Source organism: Nerophis lumbriciformis, linkage group LG01, assembly GCF_033978685.3.
Source record: "Nerophis lumbriciformis linkage group LG01, RoL_Nlum_v2.1, whole genome shotgun sequence".
NCBI lineage: Eukaryota > Metazoa > Chordata > Actinopteri > Syngnathiformes > Syngnathidae > Nerophis > Nerophis lumbriciformis.
Window position 1 is genome coordinate 41,157,265 of NC_084548.2, and position 15,807 is coordinate 41,173,071.

At 41.2% G+C, this 15,807-nt stretch overlaps 1 protein-coding gene across 2 annotated transcripts in view; it reads right to left on the bottom strand.

The window, feature by feature from the left end:
* Positions 1-12,210, bottom strand: part of csf1b (colony stimulating factor 1b (macrophage)) — a 38,046-nt gene extending 25,836 nt beyond the window's left edge. For both annotated transcript variants that reach the window (XM_061981749.1, XM_061981723.1), the window contains exon 1: positions 12,003-12,210. In XM_061981749.1, coding sequence (XP_061837733.1) covers positions 12,003-12,044 — 42 coding nt within the window. In that variant the 5' untranslated portion in view covers positions 12,045-12,210. The remainder of the gene's footprint in view (positions 1-12,002) is intronic.
* Positions 12,211-15,807: the final 3,597 nt, after the last annotated feature.

The following is a 15,807-nucleotide window of genomic DNA, read 5'->3' on the forward strand; positions in this document are numbered from 1 at the left end:
CTGTTTCACAGTGAAGCAAGGTGGCTCTCCCGGGGCAAAAGTGATGTCACTTGCCCTGTCTTGCCAAATGCATAGCTCCTCTTTTTTTTTTTTGCAAAGATTGCAAAGTGGCACTTTTATTTGATTTATTATTGAACTTGATGCAAGTTATTTGATTTATTATTGAACTTGATGCAAGTTATAACCCTTTTATTTGATTTGTTATTGAACTTGATGCAAGTTATAACCCTTTTATTTGATTTATCATTGAACTTGATGCAAGTTATTTTATTTATTATTGAACTTGATGCAAGTTATACCACAGCTGCACAGTTATTTTATTTATTATTGAACTTACTGTTATTTTATGTTATTGAGTTTGAATGTATACAACTTGATGTTACTTGATGTTCAATAAATTTGAAAATGTTAAGCTTGGCATTAGCGTTCTGTTGGGGCGATGGGGGCAGGTGGGGCTTGAAAACTCCCCCTTGTCCAAAGTGGGGGATGACAAAAAAAAGTTTGAGAACCACTGGTGTAGTGATTTAAAATCAAATATATTTAGATGCTTTATCTAATTACATTACATATACTCCTAATTTCCATATTACTACACTAACCTCAGAACTGTATAGATGTATATACTGTTTATACATTTTGTATATATATACCGGTATATATATATATATATATATATATATATATATATATATATATATATATATATAGTTTATACATTTTGTGTCTATATAGGAATATATATATATATATATATATATATATACATATATATATATATATATATATATATATATATATATATATATATATATATATATATATATATATATATATATATATAATGCCCTAATTCGTCACAGCACCACGTAAGAAGACCAGCTTTTATTTAGCACACAATACAACTTAAATCATTACGAAAAAACTCTCAATCTGCAACATAACCATCAAACACACTCATTTAGTAATACAACCCATACAACAACAATGAACAACTTCATGTCCGCCTCTTTTCATCCAGTCTTTGCAGGTTAAATAAAACACTGGCTTTCTAGTGCTGTGCAGGTACTGTTGAAACAAGGTGTTCAATTGCACTGTGTAACATGAAAGTAGTTACACTGTTTTTGTTTTTTATTCCAGTCCCTTTTGACAATTGGCCTACTCCGGGGTATTTGTGCACCCCACTTTGGGAACTTAGACAGCAACCTCAGAGTCCATACATACATGTCTTGTCAGCGTTGTGAGTGATATAAAGCTGTCCTCACAGCAACCAAGCGCTATGAAGCAATCTGGCCTTTAATTCTCCTCCAAAAATGTACAATGTTTTAACATTATTGATTTTGGGCTGAGAAAACTACAGTATATACTGTATATGTAGATCTTTGAATGCACAAATATTTTGAACAACCATTGTATTAAAAAAAAAAGGTCATTGTTTCCTTGATTATCAAGCTAGACAAAATGAACATCTTGAACACTGTCAATCAGAATTAGCACTTTTTTTTTTTACAGAGCTTGCATTCAATTTATCAATAGCATGTACTGTAAGTGTACCAATTGGCTTATTGTGGCCAGTTGTTGCTGTTTCACTCAGCCATATGTACTTCTTACACAAAGCTTTGCTCACACTGCTTACCATTTGATACCGAGTTGTTGTAACCAAGAGCAGCATGAATATGTTTTTCAGGAAACCCCATGCCAGAGGATCATAAACAAAAGTGGCCCTGTTTGTGGTCAAATTTTCAAGCTGATACATGTATATAGTTTTGACCTTTTGACTTTGACTGTATTTCAACAAAGACATCTCAAGCTACAGAAGCAGAAGTTGTCCTGAAGAACATCTTGGAACCTCATCATTTATTAATGACATATATTTTATCATCAGAGCATATAAATATGCAGTGCTCCTTTGCCACTTTGCGGTTCACTATGGTCTCAGTGCAACGCGGATTTGATATCAAGTTGCATGTTTGTGGTAACTTGATGCTAGACTTACAGTAATGGAATAAATACAATAATTTGGCATACATCAGGGAAATTCAGCTTAATTGTGTTGAACACCGAGCTGAAGTCCCGAAACAACATCCGCATGTGTGTGTCCTTTCCTTCCAGATGTTCTAAGTTTAGGTGGAGTGCAGAGGAGATGGCATCCTCTGTGGAGTGGTTAGGGCGATAAGCAAACTGGTATGGGTCGAATGTGGGGGGAAGTCTGGAGACAATGTGTTCTTTTACCAGCTTCTGGAAGCACTTCATTATAATGGGGGTGAGTGCCACGGGGCGATAATCATTGAGGGAGGAGATTGTGGGTTGTTTAGGCACTGGAATGATTGTGGCTGTCTTAAAACATGATAGTACTACAGCCTGGGTCAGCGAGGTGTTGAAGATGTCTGTGAGAACCCCAGCCAGCTGCTCTGCACAGTCCTTAAGCACCCTGCCCAGAATATCATCAGGTCCCGCTGCTTTCCGGGGGTTCACTCTCCTCAGGGTTCTCCGAACATCCTCTGTGTCCAGGTTGAGCGGCTGCTCATCAGGTTGAGGGATGGGTTTCCTCGCCGGAGTGGTGTTAAGTGCCTCAAACCTCGCAAAGTGGTTGTTGAGGTCGTTCAGAAAGCTGATGCTGTTTTCACAGGGACGGGGATAGCTTTATAGTCCGTGATGACATGTATGCCCTGCCACATTCCTCTGGTGTTCGTAGGGTTCTCGAAGAAGTCCTGCACTTTCTGACTGTGAGCACGTTTTGCAACCCTAATGGCACGGCTCAGGTTAGCTCTGGCTGTTTTAAGTGCTACCATGTCTCCAGATTTAAAAGTGTTGTTCTTCTGAGCCTTCAGCATTGCACATACCTCACTGTTCATCCAGGGTTTCTCGTTGGCCTGTTTGGGGATGTTCTTGATCTCACTAACATCCTCCTTGCACTTCTGAATGTATACGGACACAGACTATGCATACTCCTCCACACATGTGTGATGATTTTCAGTGGCGGTAGCCTTGAACATGTCGCAGTCTGTACTTTCAAAGCAGTCTTGTAATGCTTCCATTGCTCCCTCTGGCCAGGTCCTCACCTGCTTCACTGTAGCTTACTTCCTGATCAGCAGGGGCTTGTATGCAGGAATTAGCATCACAGAGAGATGGTCTGAGGAGCCAAGGTGGGGGCGGGGTGCAGCTTTGAATGCATATTTGATATTGCTGTTAATCATGTCTAACTTGCTTCCACCCCTGGTTGCAAAATCCACATATTGATGGAAATGGGGGTACACAGTTTTCATGTTAGCTTGATTAAAGTCCCTTGCCATGATGAAAACTCCCTCTGGATGTGTAGATTGCAGTTCATTGATAGAGCGGTACAAAGCATTCAAGGCTTCTTTGATGTTAGCACTGGGAGGAATGTACACTGTACAGTTAGGGCTGCCAAGTGATTTATTTTTATTTTTAAATCAGATTAATCACACTCTAAAACTGTGATTAATCATGATTAATCGCCAATTATTATTGGCTTGCATGAATAGAATTTGCTTCAGAAAATACCCCAATATTTGGGTACTGTCATGACGTGGACTATGGGATGGTTTGTTTTACCGGAATGCAAAGGAATTGGAGCGGACGTGACATGAAGGTAAATACATCATTTTATTTTAACACTAACAAAAGGTACAAACTAAGGCGCGCACAAGGCGGAGATAAAACTTGGCTATGAACAAAACAATAAACTAGCACTTGGGCAAAAGCTATGGACATGAAAACGAAAACACTTACTGTGACGTGAAAAAACAAACACTTACGTGGCATGGCATGAAGCATAAACAGGGCATGATAATGACAGAGGTAGCAGAAGTCAATGTCGCCAGGCCGACCAACCGAAAAAGACAGGCTTAAATACTCTCACTTGATTACAAACAGGTGCGTGATTCCAACACGTGAGACAAGTGAAACTAATAAGTTGCCATGGTGACCAAACCAGGAAGCGTAAACAGGAACTAAAAAGTCTTAAACCAACAGGAAATAACTAAAACAAAACATGATCACAAAGACATGACAGGTACAAATGCAATTTGGTATTAAGAAGTCATACAGGAATGTTTTTTAAATGTTTTACTAAACTACAAATCATTAATTTTCTCAAAACGCGGTGACAGTACCGTATTTTCCGCACTATTAGCCGCACCTAAAAACCACAAATTTACTCAAAAGCTGACAGTGCGGCTTTTAACCCGGTGCGCTTTAGATATGGATTAATATTACGATTCATTTTCATAAAGTTTCGATCTCGCAACTTCGGTAAACAGCCGCCATCTTTTTTCCCGGTAGAACAGGAAGCGCTTCTTCTTCTACGCAAGCAACCGCCAAGGTAAGCACCCGCCCCCATAGAACAGGAAGCGCTTCTTCTTCTACTGTAAGCAACCACCCGCCCGCGTAGAAGAAGAAAAAGCGCGCGGATATACCGTACGTTTCATTTCCTTTGTGTGTTTACATCTGTAAAGACCACAAAATGGCTCCTACTAAGCGTCAGGGATCCGGTTCATGAAAAGACGCAATCTCTCCATCCGCACACGGATTACTATTTCACAGCAACTGATATTCCTGTGAACCGCACTGTGGATTCAACGGGAGCACGTACGGTGAATATTCGCACCACAGGGAATGAGAAGTCATCCTTCACTGTGGTTCTAGCTTGCCATGCTAATGGCCAGAAACTTCCACCCATGGTGATATTCAAAAGGAAGACCTTGCCAAAAGAGACCTTTCCAGCCGGCGTCATCATAAAAGCTAACTCGAAGGCATGGATGAAGAAAAGATGAGCGAGTGGTTAAGGTAAGTTTAAGTTTACGCGAAGAGGCCGGGTGGCTTTTTTCACGCAGCTCTGTCCATGTTGATATACGTATGTTTGTGATTGCACATTTGCGTACATTTTGGGAGTGAACAGAGTTGTAAAAACGCTGGTTTTTAATATATTATTAAAGTTTGACTGACCTATCTGACTGTTTTTTTGACATTCCTTTAGCGCAGTTAGATGCGGCTTACAACACCGGGCGGCTTATAGGTGGACAAAGTTTTGAAATATGCCGTTCATTGAAGGCGCGGCTTTTAACCCAGGGCGCCTTATGGTGCGGAAAATACGGTAAGTACATTAAGAATTTAGCGTACATTTTGAAAATATTTGCAATAATACAGCAAACTAAGTACATATGTCATATGGAACGCACCATGAAAGTCCAGACTGCAAATAATTTGCGAATGCGCGAACCGCTGCAATTCCTGTCCTGTGAGGGTCTCCGCTCTGCTCGCACAGCAGGAACACCGCTGGTCGCCTGTGAGTGCTTTGGAATGGGGGAGAGACTCACAGCAGCACTGCTCGTTGAGGACAGTACTGCTGTGTGTCAAAGTCTCTAATAACACCGGAAAAAGTCCCTTGATTTGTTCACAAAAAAAGGTCTCCAAGCACTGCAAGCGGCGTTCATTTAGAAAAGACTGTACTTGTGTTAACTTACATGCATCTGTGGTTAACGCAGATAAACTGCCACTAACATTGTATATTTTCCATGTAGCATTCATACTAGCGACGCCCTCCTAACGTTCATGTTTGGCTTTAAACTACCAGTAGAGTTGAAAAACAAGTTGACTTTATATGCCTAATTGTGTTTCATATTATCCATTAAACCATATCTGATTGTGTGTACAACCCGCAAAGTATTTGAACATACTGTCGTAACGTCACAAAGTGCCACAAATTCAGTCAGCCATTTTAAATATTCTGCTCTGAAGGCCTTCGGCTATTCCGGAGATTGACATCTCTGGAGGAACACTTCTGCACTCTGACCATATAGTCAGATCAGTCATAATGGAAATATGCAAAAATTAGAAAGACATGTAAAAAGAGATGTGCTGTCTGTCATTTATAATCTCTATATAAGACATGAAATCATATGTTTTGCATTTTTAATGCATTCTAAGTCATGAATAAATAAATACATTTTTAAAAAGTCAGCTAATATAACAATGGAATCAATAGGGGCTCTCTATTTTGCCCACAAAATTCTAAATAACCACCCAAACCCGCAAACAATACTCTATTTACATATCGTGACCTGAATATTAACCAAATATTAGTAATGTTGTTATTGTAAGCGCTAACGCAGACAAAGTATTTTTAGCATTGATAACCGAGAGCTAGGTTGATTGGCAACACTAAATTGGCCCTAGTGTGTGAATATGAGTGTGAATGTTGTCTGTCTATCTATGTGATGAGGTGGCGACTTGTCCAGGGTGTACCCCGCCTTCCGCCCGATTGTAGCTGAGATAGGCTCCAGTACCCCTGCAACCCCGAAAGGGACAAGCGGTAGAAAATGGATGGATGGATGGATAACCGAGAGCTAACTATTGTTTATGCTGCATTGGACGCAGGGAGGGACTTTAATATAATTATAAAATGAAACTGAAGATGACAGTAATGCAACATATTAGGATGCAAACTGCCGTAAAACTTTGAAGAAGAAAAAGCTTACGCAGCACTGCAGCTTTGAGCCAGCGATGTCTTGTTTGCTGATGTTTCTGCAACTGCTGCATCGCGTCTCGACTCGTCAAAAGTATTGTAGATTATAAATCAAGCGTCACATCTGGATAATAGGAGAATTTAGCGATTAATCTAAATGTTGTTCATCTGTGACATTCAATTCATACCAGGAGATGGAGACGAACACTCTACAACAGAAGATAGTGTCAGTAGCAACTTTTGTAACCATTCGTGTACAAAACCCAAAACCAGTGAAGTTGGCCCATTGTGCAAATGGTAAATAAAAACAGAATACAATGATTTACAAATCCTTTTCAACCTACAGGTATATTCAATTGAATACACTGCAAAGTCAAGATACTTAATGTTCCAACAAGTAAACTTTGTTATTTTTTTGCAAATATTAGCTAATTTGGAATTTGATGCCTGCAACATGTTTAAAAAAAGTTAAAGTATCACTGATAGTCACACAAAAAGCTGGCACGAGTGTCAAAAAAGATCGAGAAAGTTGAGGAATGCTCATCAAACACTTATTTGGAACATCCCACAGGTGGGCAGGCAAATTGGGATCAGGTGGGTGCCATGATTGGGTATAAAAGTAGATTCCATGAAATGCTCAGTCATTCACAAACAAGGATGGGGCGAGGGTCACCACTTTGTCAACAAATGCGTGAGCGAATTGTCCAACAGTTTAAGAACAACATTTCTCAACGAGCTATTGCAAGGAATTTAGGGATTTGACCATCTATGGTCCGTAATATCATCAAAAGGTTCAGAGAATCTGGAGAAATCACTGCACGTAAGCGGCAAGCCCATGACTTTCGATCCCTTAGGCGGTATTGCATCAAAAAGTGACATCAGTGTGTAAAGGATATCACCACATGGGCTCAGAAACACTTAAGTAACTACAGTTGGTTGCTACATCTGTAAGTGCAAGTTAAAACTCTACTATGCAAAGTGAAAGCCTTTTATCAACAACACCCAGAAACGCCGCCGGCTTCGCTGGGCCCGAGTTCATCTAAGATGAACTGATGCAAAGTTGAAAAGTGTTCTGTGGTCTGACGTGTCCACATTTCAAATTGTTTTTGGAAACTGTGGACGTCGTGTCCTCCGGACCAAAGAGGAAAAGAACAAACCATCCAGACTGTTACAGGCGCAAAGTTCAAAAGCCAGCATCTGTGATGGTATGGGGGTGTATTAGTGCCCAAGACATGGGTAACTTACACATCTGTGAAGGCGCCATTAATGCTGAAAGGTACATACAGGTTTTGGAGCAACGTACACTATATTACCAAAAATATTTGGCCACCCATCCAAATGATCAGAATCAGGTGTCCTAATCACCTGGCCCGGCCACAGGTGTATAAAATCAAGCACTTAGGCATGGAGACTGTTTCTACAAACATTTGTGAAAGAATGAGCCGCTCTCACGAGCTCAGTGATTTCCAGCGTGTAACTGTCATAGGATACCACCTGTGCAACAAATCTAGTCATGAAATTTCCTCGCTCCTAAATATTCCAAAGTCAACTGTCGGCTTCATTATAAGAAAATGGAAGAGTTTGGGAACAACAGTAACTCAGCCACGAAGTGGTAGGCCACGTAAACTGAAAGAGAGGGGTCAGTGGATGCTGAAGCGCATAGTGCAAAGAGGTCGCCGACCTTCTGCACAGTCAGTTGCTAATGAGCTCCAAACTTCATGTGACCTTCCAATTAGCCCACGTACAGTACGCAGAGAGCTTCATGGAATGGGTTTCCATGGCCGTGCAGCTCTATCTAAGCCATACATCACCGAGTCCAATTCAAAGATGCAGTGATGTAAAGCACGTTGCCACTGGACTCTAGAGCAGTGGCGACATGTTCTCTGGAGTGATGAATCACGCTTTTCCATCTGGCAATCTGATGGACGAGTCTGGGTTTGGAGGTTGCCAGGAGAACGGTACATTTCAGACTGCATTGTGCTGAGTGTGAAATTTAGTGGAGGAGGAATTATGGCGTGGGGTTGTTTTTTAGGAGTTGGGCTTGGCCCCTTAGTTCCAGTGAAAGGAACTTTGAATGCTCCAGGATACCAAAACATTTGGAAAATTCCATGCTCCCAACCTTGTGGGAACTGTTTGGAGCGGACCCCTTCCTCTTCCAACATGACTGTGCACCAGTGCACAAAGCAAGGTCCATAAAGACATGGATGACAGAGTCTGGTGTGGATTAACTTGACTGGCCTGCACAGAGTCCTGACCTGAACCCAATTGAACACCTTTGGGATGAATTAGAACAGAGACTGAGAGCCAGGCCTTCTCCACCAACATCAATGTGCGACCTCACCAATGCGCTTTTGGAAGAATGGTCGAAAATTCCTATAAACACACTCCGCAACCTTGTGGACAGCCTTCACAGAAGAGTTGAAGCTGTAATAGCTGCAAAAGGTGGACCAACATGGGTTAGGAATGGGATGGCACTTCAAGTTCATATGTGATTCAAGGCAGGTGGCCAAATACTTTTGGCAATATAGTGTATGTTGCCATCCAAGCAACGTTTTTTTCATGCTTATTTCAGCAAGACCATGCCAAGCCACATTCTGCACGTGTTACAACAGCGTGGCTTCATAGTAAAAGAGTGTGGGTACTAAACTGGCCTGCCTGTAGCCCAGACCTGTCTCCCATTGAAAATGTGTGGCACATTATAAAGCGTAAAATGCGACAACGGAGACGCCGGACTGTTGAAAAACTGAACTTAAGCTGTACATCCAGCAAGAATGGGAAAGGATTCCACCGGGAAAGCTTCAAAAATTGGTCTTCTCAGTTCCCAAACGTTTACAGAGTGTTGTTAATAGGAAAGGCCATGAAACACCGTGGTAAAAAGGCCCCTGTGCCAACTTTTTTGGAATGTGTTGCTGCCGTTTTGTATTTACTCGCAACACTTTGGAAGTCTTTCGGTGTCATACATCAGATATATATGATAATAGTTTCAATACAGAGGCAACTTGTTTTTCCACTCTACTGGTACATTAAGATCCTATTTTAAACGTTATGTGCGGTGATGATCAGAAAGTTTGTCGCTCTAATAGTAATTACTAGGGCTGCGAATCTTTGGTTGTCCCACAATTCAATTCAATGTCGATTCTTGGGGTCACGATTCGATTCAAAATCGATTTTTTTTGATTCATCGCGATTCTCGATTCAAAAACGATTTTTTTCCCCGATTCAAAACGATTCTCTATTCATTCAATACATAGAATTTCAGCAGGATCTACCCCAGTCTGCTGACATGCAAGCAGAGTAGTAGATTTTTGTAAAAAGCTTTTATATTTGTAAAGGACAATGGTTTATCAACTGATTGCAATAATGTAAATGTGTTTTAACTATTAAATGAACCAAAAATATGACTTATTTTATCTTTGTAAAATATTGGACACAGTGTGTTGTCAAGCTTATGAGATGGGATGCAAGTGTAAGCCACTGTGACACTATTGTTCTTTTTTTAATTTTTTTTTATAAATGTCTAATGATAATGTCAATGAGGGATTTTTAATCACTGCTATGTTGAAATTGTAACTAATATTGATACTGTTGTTGATAGTATTCATTTTTGTTTCACTACTTTTGGTTTGTTCTGTGTCGTGTTTGTGTCTCTCATTTGCTCTGTTTATTGCTGTTCTGAGTGTTGCTGGGTCGGGTTTGGTTTTGGAATTGGATTACATTGTTATGGTATTGCTGTGTATTGTTTTGTTGGATTGATTATTTAAAAAAAAATAAAAAAATAAAAATAAAAAAATCTATTTTTTAAAAATGAGAATCGATTCTGAATCGCACAATGTGAGAATCGCGATTCGAATTCGAATCAATTTTTTCCCACGATCCTACTTATTACCTACATTTTTTCAAAATTTCATGTCAGAGGTTGTTTTGAAGGGCATCAGAGCACATTGCTCTAACTAATTGCCTGTGCAACGTGTACCACCTTCTGGCGGTCAAAACAAACACTGTGATTCATCTTTATCCATTTATAATAACCGATAATATAATATATAATATAATATAATATATACTGTATGTATATATATATATATATATATATATATATATATATATATATATATATATATATATATATATATATATATATATATATATATATACATGTATTTTTTCCCGTCTTGTCCCCACAGTTTGTCCCTCTGTCTTCTTTTATTCTTCTTTTTATTCCTTCTTGCTCTGGTCCAGCTGTGCCAGACGCTAAATAAACATATATCTAAACATTTAATGAAGTCAAATACAAATAAGGCAACAAGAGAAGTAGCCTTTTTTTTCTAAAGTAACTCTGTACAGCAGATATGGGCATCTATATCAACGATATGATTTGCTTGAGCGGCTGTACGGGACAGAAAAGAAAAGGGCCATAGTTTGGGGACTCCTGTATTAGAGAGATGGGATGTGAAAACACCAATGTGTCTCGGAGCTTCAACAGGGGATTTAAAATAATAAAAACTAGTGTTTTTTCCAACTAAAATGTTCCATAGAATTGCTCGACCCATTCTAGGGTCCACTGGAAGGCTACCAGTGAATGATGTTTAATGGTTCATGACCTCAACTAACCTAACTTGGCAATAGATTTTCCAGGAGTTGTGGTCAAACCGTGCTGTCTGTTTCGAAGCAAAATATACATCTTTTTGTTCCCAATGAAGCCTGCCACCAAATGCTTTTCGTAAAGTGCAACTGAAATTGGCACCATATGGACCTAATCTGTCAAGCTCACGGTTAGAACATGAGGACAAGAACATGTGCCACACACAAATTCTGCTTTTAAAAGTTTTCCACAATAATCACCACTGCAACCCACATAACCAGCAACATTCATGGAGTTTTTGCACCAACAACAAGGGAGGCAGACAAACAGAACTCAATACAAAACAATAACCATGACTTATTTGAAGCCAGGTCAACATATGACATGCATTACAACATAAAAGAAGATTATTTTGAAAGCCAACAGTAAAAAGAAACAGTCTTTTTTTTTCATGTTTTGTTAAGCACAAATCAACTTTTACACTTTTACTACTTGTTGTTTTTTGTTTGTTTTTAATTACCTTCATGCATGTCCAGTGCAAAAATGTACTATTATTCTATTGAGCCAATTTTAACCGGCAATACTTAAATAGTAGAAATAAATTTTTTTTTTAAATTATAACCATTCAAACTAAGATTTACTTTTTAAAGCAGGAAAAACACATCAAAGAGCCCAACTCTAGAAATAAAATAGACACTAAGATCCTTCTTAGTGACTAATAAATTAGATTGTTTTAATATAATGCAGCTAATGATGTGGCAAATGAAGAAGCACATGATGTAATGTCACCAATCTCATGTTGTGTCTTGTCCATTCAGTCTGTTGTTCATAAGTTTGTTCAGCAAAGACATGATGCATCAAACCACATGCATGATCGTCAAATACATTTGAGCGCAGCGAAAACATGCTTGAAACATGAGAGACGTTCTCACCTACCTTAACCTTGCTCTGAGTCAGGGTTTGCACAAGGATGGTCATCTGGTAAGTGTTTAGCAATGAAAAACAAATCCTCTGTCACACACATTGAAGAAAAGCGATTATTCTTATATATTCAGTTTCACTCCAAACATAGGGCTCTGCTGGCAGGTCAGTCATGTGGCGTTAATGTGGTCTCACGTACTAGCTGATGTGCTCCTCCTGCGGAGTTCCTGCCTAGACTAACTGTTTCAGCAGACATACAGCCCTTATAAATACTCCCCACCTCTTTTCTCACGGACAAAATGCAGCATCCAGGCCTTTCCATGTGCCATGAATTGGTTTTTTTTTGCCCGATATGAACTTCAAAATGTATTTTTGTTGACACAATTGTGATGGGACACAAGTAGGGGATTTTATTTTTTTATGTTTCATTGCCATGCATGTCTTAGTGTTTTTATTGCTGTGGATTTGAATTGCATGTTTTATTGCTGTGGAATTTGATTGTATTTTTAATTGCATGTTTTTACACTTTGCGGACTTTGACTCTATTTTTAATTGCATGTTTTTACTCCTTGTGGACTTTGCTGGCATTTTAAGACGTTGCCCCTTTTAGTTTGTTGCCCCTAGCAACCAAGGTGCCCAATCGAACGGCACCTGAAATTAGACGCACCTGTGGAGCATTAGGACTGCACATTTAAAAGGAGAGAACAGGGGTGCGTTTTCCGGCACAACACCGGACTACACAGCAAACCCCGCAGGCTACCGGAGCGAACCCCAAGAAGCCCACAACACGCAGGGGTAGAGGAAACTCTGCCTCCGAAGTAAGTGTCGTGTATTGTGGATCTGTGGGGGCATCCAACTGCCTTGGGCTGTGGGCTTGCTGGCTCGTGCGTTGTGCGCTGGCTGTGTGGTCCTGTGGACAGGGGCGATCTGGACCCACAGACCTGCAGTGACCCCCGGGAGCGACCAAGAGGCGGGGCAAGACGGGACGAGTACGGCCACGTAGGTCCCACAAGAGACTGGTGAGGAGAGTGGGCGTACCCAATACTTCGACGCGGAACTACAGCAGAGGCAGGGGGAACCCTGCCTTGCGTGTAAGTGTGACGTCAGCTCGGATAGCGTCTCCGTGGTTTTAGAATATTTTTTCCTCGTGGCCTGCCTCCGTTTTAATTCTGTGCGCAGGAGGATGCCGTGGAAGTGGGCGGAGCCAGGACATTGACTCACTTCTCCTGTCGTGGCTGTAATTTGGATTATAATAAAGTGCGAACAAGCATAATCATCTTCCCTTATTTTGGACGGCTGCTCTCACTACATTGGGTTCTTAATATTTACATTTGTTTTAAGCAAAATTGTATTAGATTTTAATATTCCACCACTCGGGTCCATTACACAATGAATAAGAGTCAATAAGCTATTAAATCTTTCGTTGAGCATAATAACTCTTGGTGTGGTTTTGGGCTAGATTTTCTGGGTCAGATCAAAGAAAAATCACAATGACAATAACTTTTAAAAACTTTGTGTATTTTTAACAAGAATTCCCTGTGGAAAATAATATTACAAAAAGATTTTGAAACTATAATTAGTTTAAAAATGGAACTAGATTCATTATTGTGGCACTGGCTAGCCATTAGAGATTTCACAGAAGCAATTTTATTTGGCTTGAACATATATGCAAGCTTTATTACAGCAATGCTGACACTACACAACAGGAAGCGTGACACACAATGGGACATGACAGGAGGGTCATCACACAGAACACCAATGTCCCAGTGCAACACAAAGCATAAAGGAACACATGTGACAGGAAATAACCACATAAAAGGTATTGGGGTACACTTAAACTGACGCAAAGTTGTAACAAAGCAACTAAGCGCACTTAACACACACAAAAAGACAAATAACGCTGACATAGCAGTTGCCTAATAATATACGCGGCAAGTCAAGATGGGAATGCAGAAGGAACCCCACCCAGCACTGCTACATAGCATCCACCAAGCTGGTTACCTGTCGCCAGCAACACAGTCATTGAAACCGGCGACCTCCTGACCACCATTGGGTATATTGGCATGCCTGAGAACGGACCTGCCAGCCGCGCCTCCTGCTCGGCCATCATCAGGGGTTGGTATGGGGTCAGACGATAGCGATAGATGGCCATCACCCTGTTCCGTGGCTGCAGCCACAGCCGGAACATCACGTCAGAGAAGACCGTGCACGGTCCCACCCAGTGGTTCATCAGCTTGGGCGACAGTTCCTTCTTCCTTTGTGGGGAGTAGACCCACAACTGCCCACCTATGAATGTCGTCAAGACCTGGGCCTTGGTCACTGTGGCGTTTCTCCCGCATACCAAACCTGCAGAACATCTAATTACCCAGGTATTATGCAGTGTTGATGACACCATAGTTTGGAACAACATAGGCTTTGGGCCATTTGGTGAAGTAGTCGATTGCCCGGAGGATGGAGCTGTTGACCAGGAATTCACTCAGGATGTCAACAGCCACCCGCTCTTTGGGTGCTCTCATCTGATGGCATTGCAGGGGGTTGGGGTCTTATATGTGCCCTTCGGGTGGCCCTCCCCTTGGCATTGATAATGTTTCCCAAGAAGGCTGTCTCTAATTGGAACAAGTGCCATTTCTTGGGATGCAGACAGAGCCCGTCTTGGCAGACAGCACTGAACACATATTTCAGGTAGGGCTGCAACTAACAACAAATTTGATAATTGATTAATCTGTTGATTATTACTTCGATTAATCGATTAATAATCGGATAAAAGAGACAAACTACATTTCTATCCTTTCCAGTATTTTATTTAAAAATAAATCATATGAAATGTGCTGTTCCATATAGTGCTTAGATCCTGAACAAGCTTAAGCCTGATGACCGCCTGTGCGGCCGGCCAGCTGGAGGTCGCGGGGACGACAATGCTGGAGACAAGGGGGATGGCATCGTCCTCCTCGTCGGAGCCAGAGACGGTCAAGCAGGGGGTATCCGTTTTGCTGGCCGCAGCTGTGCTACCCCACCACACTGAAATGTCTTTGTCCTCGCCGGCGCGACCGGCACGGTCGTGAGGCGATGTTCCCGGGCCAGACAGAGTCGATGGCGACCAGCAAACCTTCGTGGCCCCACATCATCTTCTCCAGCTCTTCGGGTGAATAGCTGAGGGTCTCCGCCATTATCGCGTCCAACGTACACCACATTCCGGGTACATTTCCGCAGTCAGAGTCGCGGGGATCGGGCACCAAGGAGTTCCATGATTCCTCCTCTTCGTCTTCTGAGGAATACCAAATTGGCAGCGAGTCTGCCTTCAATTTTGCAAAACATTTTTTCTTTTGCTGGTCGGAGAGATACACTCCGCCAGGTCGGGGCAATTCACAATGTCTATACACCCCGTGGGGGGTCGAGAAAAGGGGCTCTGTGCCGTCTGGTTCCTAATTTATTCGCCAGAACGTACTGTTACGTGTGTACAGGGGAAGATGAATGCGCACAGGGGTGCGCTCGGGCCGTGGCAACCCAAAACGTTGAAAGAGCCATATTGGACCAAAAATACAAAAAACAATCTGTCTGGATCCGCAAAAAATGAAAAGTACTGACCAAATATGCCTGATTAGCACTCCAACAAGTCAATAACATCAACAAAGCGCACTTTTGTGCATTCACGCACAGCATGAAAATGTTGGTGGACAAAATGAGACAAACATAATTAGGGAACAGTGCCATTACTGAGGGCAATAGGTCAGAGAGAGCCTTAGTTGTAACAGCAACAAAGCTTTGTTTTTTCTCGTACGTTGACAATAGGTCAGAACTTCACATTTTATTAGGTAGCGAT